At 37.3% G+C, this 12,647-nt stretch overlaps 1 protein-coding gene and 2 pseudogenes across 1 annotated transcript; 1 reads left to right on the top strand and 2 right to left on the bottom strand.

Annotated features, from left to right (window-relative positions):
- Window positions 1-3,319: 3,319 nt before the first annotated feature.
- LOC111896936 (uncharacterized) lies at window positions 3,320-9,062 on the bottom strand. The gene is made up of 2 exons (XM_023892911.2): window positions 8,853-9,062; window positions 3,320-3,526 (listed from the first exon to the last, which is right to left on the bottom strand). Exons 1-2 carry the CDS (start codon window positions 9,060-9,062, stop codon window positions 3,320-3,322), a joined length of 417 nt encoding a protein of 138 aa, XP_023748679.2.
- A 140-nt stretch (window positions 9,063-9,202) lies between these two features.
- LOC111896937 (E3 ubiquitin-protein ligase SIRP1-like) lies at window positions 9,203-10,275 on the top strand (annotated as a pseudogene).
- A 476-nt stretch (window positions 10,276-10,751) lies between these two features.
- Window positions 10,752-11,947, bottom strand: LOC111896938 (cytochrome P450 Tp4149-like; annotated as a pseudogene).
- Window positions 11,948-12,647: the final 700 nt, after the last annotated feature.

Below are 12,647 nucleotides of genomic sequence, written 5' to 3'. Positions count from 1 at the left end.
AACACTTTAGAGGCACGATATGATTTTTTAGCACAACCGGACCTAGAGGTAGAATGGGCTTTACTATTATACCGAAGTGTATGACTAAACATAGGTATCTAGGTTATGGTATTACCTATGAGGCAACAGATGAGTATTTAAAATATATGTGAGAACTGCACGAGAGTGTGTGAAGTATTTTTGTGCATATGTTACCGAGGTTTTTAGCAAAGAACACTTACGTAAACCTACTAGACGTGATATTGTAAGATTGTATATGGCTTATGAACAAAGCATGGTCTACCAAGAATGGAATGATAACTAATCTTGATTGTAGGGATGGACATATGGACCTGGGAAACGGCCGGAACCGGTACCGGAATCGGAATCCAATTGAACCGGTCGGGTCGGGACCGAGACAATATTTTGGTGGATTTTTGGAACCGGGAACCAGTAGGAACCGGAACCGGTAGAACCGGCAAAAACCAATAGAAACGGCAAAAATCGGAACCGTATGTTGCTATTTTTCGAGGACCAGTTCCAACATTGAAGACACGATAAGAACCGGTAGAACGAGCGGTCCGGTTCGGTTCCTATTTTCCGCCAAGTTCAGAATCGGGCAGATTCCAGCAGTTCGGTTCCTTTGCTCATCCCTACTTGACTGTATGCTTCGGGAGTGGGAAATTGTCCAAATATATGGCGAAGTAAATTTACCCAAGGTGATATAGGTGCACCATCTTTGATACTAGAAGTTGATGCATCTAATGATTGTGGATTTGACATGAGTTGATAGGGTAGTAGTGTCCAACAATGACATAAACATTCTTAGTAATTCCCTGATTTTCAACGATATTCTGATCGGGTAAGCACCTACTATGTTTGTGATAGTGAATGGAAGAGAATACAAATATGGTTACTACCTTTTTGATATGATATACCCTAATTACGCTACTTTTGTGAATGAGTACAAGTTAGTATGAGATTAAAAAAATCACAAAAAGGCAAGAATCTTCTATGAAGGACATATTTAAGTACGAGATTAAAAAAATCATAAAAAGGCAAGAATGTTCTATGAAGGACATATTTAAGGAGGGAGTTTGGTGCATTAATTAAGAAGAAATGACATGTAGAGAAACACTACACGACTACAGGATGACGATAAGATACACAACATAATATACACTTTTAACATATTACATAGTATGGCGGTTGAGCCAGTAGGACATTCTATTTGCACATATGATTTAAGGCTTATGCGGTTAATTAATCGTCCGCAATAATTCATTTCCATGTACAGATGATGAATATATGGCAAGAGCTCTCAAAGTACAATATGTTGAAACGTGCCAAATTTTGGTACAAGACTTTACAGAGCATTTATACCAAAATGACGTTGTCGAGGACGAATAGTAATTTTATGTTTGAATTATATCTTTTTTTGTAAATTTTATTTTTATTTATGTAATTTTCATATTATTTGCATTTTAATTTTAGTCGGTATGTAAAATTATTAAAATTAAATATTATTTGATTAGTTAAAAAATGAAAAAAATGTCATATTAGCCTAACAAATTTACCGCATTTGTTTTAAAGGGTCATTCTAAAGGGTTTTTTTTTAATTTTTTTATTATTATTTTTTATTATTTTTATTTTTATTTTTAATTTAAGGGAATGAAGTATGAGTTTACCTGCTAAAATTGGGTTTAGTAGAGCCATGAAAGACAAGTCACCCAAATTTCAAGGGTGGAAAGTGTAACTTGACATAATAATCAATTCAATGTACTTGAATTGGATGAAGATGTTTAATGAAGTCTTAAAGTCAAATAGCTAGTAGTCTTTAGTCTTGTATCGTACTTATATCCTTTGTTTGATAGAAATTTATCTTTATCATTTATTTGACTTTGAGAGGTAAAACTCATATACAAATATGAGTGCTTCAAACAAATAAGTATGAGAAAAAACACCAAATAGAAAACTGAAAGTAAGGTAGTTTATTTTGTGCAGAGCTTTTCGGTTGGCAGCCAAAAAAATATGATTGGTACCTTTCAGTGAGTGATCAGGTTATAGGTGTAATTTAGTCTTGTATGATTGTAATTTTCTTGGTGACAAGAAAATCTCTCTCTCTCTCTCTCTCTCTCTCTCTCTCTCTCTCTCTCTCCCTCCCTCCCTCCCTCCCTCCCTCCCTCCCTCCCTCCCTGGGGCACGCGCGAGTGGATGTAGGTCAGATTAGATTGAACCACTTTAAATATTGTTTTCATTTTTTTGGCTTGGAGTTTTTTGTAGTTTTATTCTGTGAGTGTTACCGAAATCATTTATCATTTTGCCTAAAGTCGCTTAACTTGTTTTGTTGAATGTCCAAAAAACCGGTATCAGAGCTATGGTTGAAGATGAGAAAGTTAAGATCGAAAAATTCAATGGTCAAGATTTCGTTTTCTGGAAACTGGAAATCAAAGATTATCTCTACCAGAAGAAGTTACATCTACCATTATCTAAAAGGAAACCAGAAGTGTTGGAATAAGACGAACTCATGGAAAGAGCCCTCAAAATGCAATCTATTGAAACGTGCCAATTTTTTTGGACAAGAGTTTACGAAGCAATTATACCAAAACGAAGTCATCGAGGATGAATATTAATTTTATGTTTGAATTATGTATGTTTTTGAATGTTTTATTTTTATTTATGTAATTTTCGTCATATTTGGATTTTAATTTTAAGTTTATATGTTAAATATTAAAATTAAATATTATTTAGTTAGTTAAAAAAATGAGAAAATATCATATTAGCCATATGACTTTATCGCATTTGTTTTAAAAGGTCACTTTAAGTTTTTTTTTTAAGGGAATGAAGTATGAGTTTACCTGCTAAAGTTGGGTTTAGTAGAACCATAAAAGACAAATCACTCAAAGTTCAAGGGTCAAAAGTGTAACTTGACATAATAATCAATTCACTTTACCGTGTTTAATGAAGTTGAAGAATGGTTGAAGTTTTAAAGTCAAATAGCTAGTAGCCTTTTAGGCTATGGGGAGTGGTCACACCCACCCAACCGGAAAAGTGCTGCAACATGTGCGTCACGTCAGCTTCACATCCAACTCACCACCAACCCACTAAAGATTGGAAATGGTTACAACTCCACAAATTCTTTTTTTATTCTTTTTGTTTTTTGAACATTATATTAATTAAAAAACATAATTGATAATATACATTAATTTTTTAAAACATAAAAAAAAGCACATTTCATTAATTAAAACATAGAAATTTAAAACTAAAATTAGTAAAATTAAACATTACATTGTCTAAATAAAATAAAAATTAAAAAACATAAAAAAAACATAGAAAAATTCTAATCATCGTCGTTGTCGTCACCGGTATCATCCGCCTCGTCGCCACCATCGTCTTCCTCCTCATCGTCACCATCGTCATCATCGTCGTCTTCACCGTCATTTTGCCCTTGAAATTGTCGTTCCCATATGTATTCGGTCAAATCATGTTGTAGATTGTGATGTGTTTCACGGTTTTGTATTTCAAAACCCTCGAGAAGTATGTCGGACTGTCAACTTGTGTTACTGCAAGTGGGTTAAGTATATCGTTTGTGGTATATGAGCAAATAGCCCTACCCTCTTCTTCTGTTATCATGTTATGTAAAATAGCACAAGCAGTCAACACCGTCCTCAATTTTTCTCTGTCTCATGTTCGTGCCGGATGTTTGATTATGTGTCACTTTTGTTTGAGGACTCCAAACGACCGTTCTACATCCTTCCTTGCAGATTATTGTGCTAACTTGAACATTTTTCGTTTATCGTCGGCCGTAAATGTGTATGACTTGACAAATGTAGCGTATTCTGGATGTATCCCATCACCTAGGTAATACCCATATTTGTATTCATTTCCATTGAGAACATATGGCATTTCTGGTGCTTTATCCTGTAAAATATTGTTAAATATCGGAGACGCTCAGAGCACATTCAAGTCCGACCTTACCAAAGAATGCATGCCAAAAGTATAGGTCATTTGAAACAACCGCCTCCAAAATAACAGTTGACACCCCATGATCACCTCGCATGAACTGGCCAAGCCACGCGTTGGGACAATTTTCCCACTCCTAATGTGTACAATCAATGCTACCAAGCATCCCTGGAAAACCATGTTTCGCTTGATGCGCAACATACAATTGTTCGACATCGCTTTTAGTCGGATGTCGCAAGTATATGGCACGGTAAAGCTCTATGACATACTCACAAAATAAATATGTACACTCTCGTCTTTGTCCGTCTTTCGCCTCACGCCACACGCAACCCACCGGACATGGGGGCGGTGTTCACGCGTGGGGGAGGCTGCCACCTTAGTCCAAGACGCGTGAAAACGCTCCCATACCGGGTGGCCTTAGTGTTGTACGTACTTATGTCCTTTTTTTTTTTAGAGAATCTTGTCTTTATCATTTATTTGACTTTGGCAGATAAAACTCATATACAAATATGAGTGCTTCAACAAATAAGTAGACAAAACTTCAAAAATGGTCCCTGTGGTTTTCAAAAATATGAAGTTTGGTCCTTAATTTGTAAAAACCTCACAGATGGTCCCTGTAGTTTCAAAACATTTAACAAATGGTTCTTTTCGCCAACTCCGTTAGCATTTAGCCGTTAGGTGAAGAACATTTTTGTCATTTCACAACCATAGGGACCATTGATGAAGTTTTTCCTTATTTAAAAAAAAAAAAGAAAAAATATAATTATTTAATATTAAAGGGCCCCACCTCTCTCTCTCTCTCATCCATACCCAGTTTATGGCTCCATCTGCAAAAATATGAAGCTATATGTTCTTTACCATATTAGAGCTCGCCGACATCACCATTGCCATCAAAGAAACACTTCCAACCTTTCATCCCGTCGACAGTGGAGGAAAAATTGGGAACTAAAACATAATGGGAAGAGGGAAAAACGGTCACATGAATTTTGGGATGAACTTGAGGCATGATTGAGGGGATTTCGGTAAAGGGTGCTGACTGTGGCATGGTGGAGCTGAAACTTGGTGGTGGCTGGGTGAGACCGTGTACAGACACCCAAAGGAGATGAAGGTGAAGGCGATGAAATCACCGAAGGAGACACATCCAAATCCAATTCAAAGAGGTTTTCTTCTTCAACGAAGGAGCTTGTAGATCCGCCGAAGGCATTAGATCCAAACCAGTTTTATGGTTTTTTAGTTCACACTTGAAGATTCGTTTCAGCTCCGACGGGAACCGCTAAAAAGAACAATGGACACATATGATGAACTCCACCGGGAACGACGAAGAACTCCGAAAATCTTGAATTGTTTTATTGTGTTTTGTTGATCAAGAATTGATGGCGAGTTCATTGTGGGTTTTTAATCCGACTATGGATTTAGAGAAATAGTTGGTTATCTCCACTGGAATCGATTGGTTCATAGTCGGGGATCTGAGAAAGAACATCGTTGTGAGAGTTAGTTCGTCGATGGTGGCCATGGAGGATGGTTCCCATTTTGGAGTGTAGGGTTTGATTTTTTTATGACAGAGTTCTTCTTCTCCAACGAGAAGATCGTCGAATGTGTAAATGGTGATGAAGAAAGAAGATGAAATTCCCACCACCGCTTCACACACACATACACACACACACAGAGATAGAGAGAGAGAGAGATAGTAGGGCACTTTAATATTAAATAACTATATATTTTAAAATAAGGAAAAACTACATAAATGATCCATGTGGATGTGAAATGACAGAAACGCCCTTCACTTAACGGTTAAATGCTAATGGAGTTAGCGAAAAGGACCATTTGTTAAAAGTTTGGAAACCACAGGGACCATCTGTGAGGTTTTTATAAATTAGGGACTAAACTTCAGATTTCCGAAAAAACCACAGGGACCTTTTTTGATGTTTTGTCAAATAAGTATGATAAAAAAACACCAGATAAAAAATTGAAAGTATGGTAGTTTATTTTGTGTAGAGCCTTTTGGTTGGCAAGCAAAAAAATATGAGTGGTAACTTACAGTTAGTGATTAGGTTACAAGTGTAATGTAGCCTTGTATGATTGTAATTTTCTTGGTTATAAAAAATCCTTTCTCTCTCTCTCTCTCTCTCACACACACACACACACACACACTCTCTCTCTCTCTCTCTCTTTCTCTCGTTCGTCAGTGGACATAGGTCAGATTAGACCGAACCACTTTAAGTATTGTGTTCATTTTTGGTTTATAGTTTTTTTTTGGAGTTTTATTCCGTGAGTGTTACCGAAATCATTTATCGCTTTGTCTGAAGTCGCTTAACTTGTTTTGTTGAATACCCAACAAACTAGTATCAGAGTTATGGTTTAATATGAGAAAGTTAAGATCGAAAAATTCGATGGTCAAGATTTTGTTTACTGTAAATTGCAAATCAAAGATTATCTCTACCAGAAGAAGTTACATTAACTATTATCCGAAAGGAAACCAAATGTGTTGGAACAGGAGTAATGGGATCTGTTAGATCCATAGGGTTTTAGTGTATTTAGGTTGGTTGTCATTGCCAAAGAATGTTTCTTACAACATTTTCAATGAAAGAACAATGTTTGGTAGAGGAAGTGGTGGTAGAGGAAGATCGAAGTCAAGAAAGAGAGGTCAATAGAAGAGCATAAAGAATATTATCTGTTGGAACCGCAAAGAGAAATGTCATTTCAAAAATCAGTGCCCAAAGCCTTTGGCAGATAAAGGCAAGAAGGAAGTGAATATGACAGTAGATTCGGAAGATGATGCACTCATTTGTTGTGTCAAAAAATCAACAAAATCCTGGATCATGGATTGTGGTGCGTCTTTTCATGCTTGTCATGCTAGAGAAGTAATGTAGAATTTCAAGCAGTACAAAGGGAAAGTCATATTAGCAGACAATAAGATCCTAGATATTACTGGAGTTAGGGATGTGGTCCTCAAGACGGCTTGGGGTACAAAGTGGACTTTGAAGAATATCATGTTTATTCAAGTCTTGAAGAGAATGTTAATATTAGTAGGGTAGCTTGATGATGAAGGTCACTATGTTACATTTGGTGATCATTAGTGGAAAGTGACAAAGGGAAACTTAGTTGTTGCTAGAGGTCAAAAGCAGGGTACACTTTATATGGTGGAAGTTTATGATGCTAAAGCACATGCTATTGAAGAAGTTGGGATACCAATTTTATATGACACTAAAGACTTAGACATATGAGTGAGAAGGGAATGAAGATGCTAGCCTCCAAAGGAAGAATACCAGATCTGTAGACAGTGACAATTGATTTCCATGAGCCATGTGTTTTGGGTAAACAGAGGAAGGTTCCTTTCACAAAGATATGTCATCCGCGCATGTCCAGGAAGATGGAGTTAGTTCATTCAGATGTTTATGGTCCCACTTTAGTTTCTTTAGTGGGCAAATCCCAATATTACATTGCTTTCATTGACGACTGCACAAGGAAAGTATAGGTTTATTTCTTGAAGCATAATTCTGAAGTTTTCAACACATTCAAGAAATGGAAATCTATTGTAGAGAATGAAACAAACTTGAAAATCAAGTGTTTCAAATCAGACAATGGGGAGGAATATAGTAGCAAAGAATTTTATTTGATTATTGTGCTAACTAGGAAATCAGAACGCTGAAGACTGTTCCGGAGACACCTCAATAGAATGGAGTAGTTGAGAGGAAGAAGTAAACATTGAACGTGAGGTCTAAAAACATGAGACTACATGCAAGTTTACCAATATTGTTCTGGGCATATTCGGTCAACATAATTGAATTATTAATCAATAGAAGACCCTCATTCCCCATAGGTTTTAAGATTCCAGAAAAGCAATGGCAAGGTTAGGAGATTTCGCTCAAACACTTGAAGGTATTCGGTTGTGTCTCGTATATTAAAGTTAAAACCTCGGAGAGAGACAAACTAGAGCTGAAGGAAAGGAAGCGCACCTTTATAGGTTATTGGTTGGATGACATGGGGTACCGCTTCTAGGATAATGAGAATAAAAAGGCTATTAGAAGTCGAGATGTGGTCTTCAAAGAGAGTGCTCTATACAAGGATGAAGTTGAAAAGATCTCTGGAAATGAAAAACAACCAAAAAAGAAAGATTAAGTTGATTTAGAAGAAATATTAGATGACGACGTTGTAAAACCTATCAGTACTCTAGAGATAGGTGAAACTTTAGGAAATAGTGGGAGCTCAGATGTATCATAGGATAGTATTTTAGAGGATGAGGTTGAAAATGAAGCTGAGACCGTTACACCTATTGTCAGTAGATCTACTAGAGTACGAAGACCTACAGTCAAGTATTTTTTATTAGATAATTACTTGTTGTTTACTGGGAATGGTGAATCTGAGTCTTATCTAGAGGCCTTAAGGATGAAAGATTCCATACAGTGGGAGAAGGCTATGGAAAACGAGTTGAGCTCACTGGACAAGAATCACACTTGGTCCTTAGTCAAGCTCCCAACAGGGAAGAAACCTCTACAGAACAAATGGGCGTTTCGGTTCAAAGATGAGATTGATGGCAAAAAAAAAAGATCCAAGGCAAGGTTGGTGGTAAAGGGGTTTTAACAGAAGATGAGAGTTGATGAAAATGAGATATTCTCTAAAGTTGTGAATATGACTACAATCAGAATAGTCTTGGGTATTGTATCCTCTTGGGATCTCCATCTAGAGCAGCTAGATGTTAAAACAACCTTTCTCCATGGCGACCTAAAAAGAGACATCTGCATGACACCACCATAGGGTTTTCCCACAGTTGGTAAATAAAATATGGTGTGCAAACCGAAGAAAATTCCATATAGATTGAAGCAAGCTCCAAGACAGTGGTACTTGAAGTTTGATAGTTTCATGCAAAGGAGTGAGTACAATATACAATTCCTACAATTCATATGACCTACCTTATAATACCCATTCAGATTCCCACCACCAACGTCTTTGATTGCAGCTTTCCAAGAAAAACGTCTTTGATTGCATCTTTCCAACACACCAGATTTCATCTGCTGATATTGGTAATTGTTTCTCTTTCTCTTTCTTATCTGAGTCAGTTTCGATCCATGTTGGTTAGGTTTACAAAGGAATTGAAATTTAGAAGCTTTCAGATTCTTCATGTATAGATTATACAAATCTTTACCAAGAAATTTGAATTTCTGGATCTGGCTAAATTACGTTTTGAAGATCTATTTTTCTTGTTAATTACCAGTAGAATTCTATCTTTGTAAATCTCAGATCAAGGGTCTCTAGGGTTTTATATACTTTGATCTGTAATAATATGTTTGAATTAACAAACCCAAATTTTTTCAACTTCGTGGTTGCTAATCTTGATTGTGATTGATAACAGAGCTTGATTCTGATTTCTGAAAGTGAGATATGGATGAAGATAGAGAGTCAACAAGATACTTGTGTCATAAATGTAATAGGCCCGTAGTCCCGATCATAGAAGTGCTAACAATCAAGTGTTCGAGTTGTCATGGTGAATTCACGGAGGAAATGGATAGTGTCACAAACAACCACAACCACTACCACCTTGAAGATGTTCCTGACCATGGTCAGTCATTATGGCCTCCGATCTTTCTCGGCATGATGAAAAACCCTCACCGTCGCTGGATATTTTCCACGTCGACTTTGATGATGATAACGAGGAAAAAGACCGCCACCGAAGCTACAACTTCCAGGAGGGTGGAGACTCTGATTTGGACTGCGAGTTTGAGTCCATCATGAGGAGGCGGGGTCGGAGCTCCGCCACCATCCTCCACCTCCTCCAAGGTGTTCGATCAAGATCTGAAAACAATACATCACAAGAATGTGATCATGATCATGATCGGGAACGTGTTATTTTGATTAATCCTTTTAATCAGACAATAGTTGCTCAAGGCAGCGGTGGTGGGACCCATCCAATTGGTTCTTTAGGTGACTATTTTTTGGGTCCCATATTAGACGAATTACTACAACATTTGTCTAAAATTGACCTAAATAGACACGGAACCCGACCCACACAAAAACAATGCGGTGGAAGCAATGCCAACTGTAAAAATCAATGAAAATTCGGTTTAATGTTCGATTTGTTTGGATGATTTTGAAGTTGTAAATGAAGCCAAAGAAATGCCATGTAAACATAAGTTTCATACCAAATGTATTCTGCCATGGTTAGAGCTTCATAGCTCATGTCCTGTTTGTAGGTTTGAGTTACCTTCTGATGAAACAAGACCCAACCAAGAGGCAAACAGGTCGAGTGATAGTGAAGATAGGGATGAGAGAGATCTGAGGCATTTGTATCTTCCTTGGCCTTTTAGTACCTTATTCAGGCCAACACATGTGCCCTAACTCGGCTCGATGCCATCTGCATCGAGTTCGGGTTCGTCACTATGGACTCTATGAGCCCATGGTGAAGATGAGGAACAATAAGTTCACATGTTTCTTAGAGAGTTGTGTACAGAGACCAGTTGGGAAGTGTAATGTTGAAACTTATCGGCTTTCAAAAATGTATTTATACGTATTATATTAATGTTCTTGTGTCTTTCTAAATCGTATAATGACATATTTAGGCAACCAATTATGACCAATTTGCTATAAAGGTCATGGAAGTTGTTAGTGTTAAGTTATAGTCATGTTATTTGGATCAATAAACCGTGATTTGTGTTCCTCATGCATATAATAATGATTGTCCTAGAAAGAAATCAAGAACAACAAATAATCTCCTCTCATAGTATGTGTTTGATCAATTTAATCGTAAAAATAAATTAACATCTAAATCATAACATGTTAGTATGTTCCAAAAAAAAATGTATGATTATGGAAAATCAATCATATCTTAAATTTAAAAGGATTTGTGTTTAAAGCTACACACCTCTTCGGTTATTACATCTATTATGAAACATATATTCAGTATTATCATCATTGAAAGTTACATACTATGGGCATGCAAGTACTAGAAATGAGAAGTTGCCACAACAATTAAAGGAGATTTCTTATGGACAACAAGGCCTTACTTCTCACTCATGTCCATATTCTTGCCTGTGACTCCTTCTGGTAATGACAAATCGAACTTGTATATCAGATTTGCTAATGCTAATTCAATGATGACTATAGCGAATTGAATCCCAGGGCACCCTCTTTGTCCACCACCAAATGGAAGAAACTCAAAGTGAAGCCCTTTGTAATCTGTGGAAGAGTTGAAGAACCTTTCAGGCCTAAATTCCTCTGGTTCTTCCCATTAGGCAGGATCTCTTCCTATCGCCCAAGCATTCACAATCGCTTGTGTGCCAGCTAGAATGTCGTACCCCATTAGTTTCACATCTTCTGTTGATTCTCGAGGAACAAGTAGTGGAAGTGGAGTATGCAAACGTAAGGTCTCCTTGATGATGGCTTTAAGATAGTTCATTTTCTCTAAATCCTTTTCCAAAATCATGGATCTTCCTTGTGCTATTTCTATTACTTCTTGTTGTACTTTTTCCATTACTCTTGGGTTTCTTATTAGCTCACTCTTTGACCATACCAAACTTGCAAATGTAGTATCTGTTCCAGCAGTAATACATCCTACAATAAACATAAATTTTAATGGCGTTCCATTACTCTTGGGTGTCTTATTAGTTCTTATTGTTCCTGTTAACAATATCTTGAATGTGTATGTATTTCATTAATAATACAAGTATATATACAGGCTGTGATACACTGGATATGAATGATATCTTTGCTAACTAATATCCCATAATACTAGGAAACATTATCTTGCTGTGATGATACTATAATCTCGTCTAATATACCCCCGCAGTCGAATCGGGAGGAGCACGGACGTTGAGGCTGTTTTTGAAGTCATCAAATAGCACGAGAGGTAGACCTTTGGTGAAGATATCGGCGACCTGATAGCGTGAGGGAATGTGAGAAACACGGATTTGACCACGAGCAACTTTTTCCAGAACAAAGTGGATGTCAAGCTCGATGTGTTTTGTTCTTTGATGTTGAACAGGATTACAGGATAGGTATACTGCACTGACATTGTCACAGTAGACGAATGTGGCTTTATTTTGAGGAAATTTAAGTTCTAATAGTAGATTTCGTAGCCAACATGTTTCAGATACTACATTTGCAACGGCTCTATACTCCGCCTCGGCACTTGATCTGGGAAGAGTTGGTTGTCGCTTTCATGACCAAGATACGAGATTGTTTCCCATGTAGATAGCATATCCTGACGTCGATCGTCTTGTGTCCGGGCACCCTGCCCAATTAGCGTCTGTGTATGCGATAATGGAGTGTGTGGGTGACCGGGTAATGTGCAATCCGTGATGGAGTGTGCCCTTTATGTAGCGTAAGATCCTTTTAAGAGCATTGAAGTGATTTGTTTGAGGAGCATGCATGTGCATGTAAATTTGCTGAACGGCATAACAAATATCTAGACGAGTGAACGATAGATATTGGAGCGCACCGGCTAATTGACGGTAGTGAGTGCCTCCATCGGACAAAACAGTGCCGTCATTTTTACTTAACTTGGATTTTGTGTCAACTGGTGTGGATGATGGATGACAGGAACTCATGCCGGCTCTTTCTAGGATTTCGGTGGCATATTTGTGCTGGGAAAGATGAATGGAATTTTTCGTTCGTGTGATTGAAATACCAAGAAAGTAGCTTAGGATTGCAAATTCCTTGGCTAATAGTTGCATGAACTTTTGGCGTAAGTGGGGTGATGATGTCACGAGCAA

The sequence above is a fragment of the Lactuca sativa genome, chromosome 1 (genome assembly GCF_002870075.4).
Source record: "Lactuca sativa cultivar Salinas chromosome 1, Lsat_Salinas_v11, whole genome shotgun sequence".
In the NCBI taxonomy this organism is placed as follows: domain Eukaryota; kingdom Viridiplantae; phylum Streptophyta; class Magnoliopsida; order Asterales; family Asteraceae; genus Lactuca; species Lactuca sativa.
The sequence above is the reverse complement of the archived record's forward strand: the minus strand, read 5'-3'. Positions and strand labels throughout refer to the sequence as shown.

Excerpts from the sequence above, each read along its gene's own strand:
- LOC111896936 (XM_023892911.2), bottom strand. The coding sequence starts at position 9,062 with ATGAAGAATCTGAAAGCTTCTAAATTTCAATTCCTTTGTAAACCTAAC. Across the intron at positions 3,527-8,852 it reads ATCTGAATGGGTATTATAAG|TCCGACATACTTCTCGAGGG; the intron begins GTAGGTCATATG and ends ACAAGTTGACAG.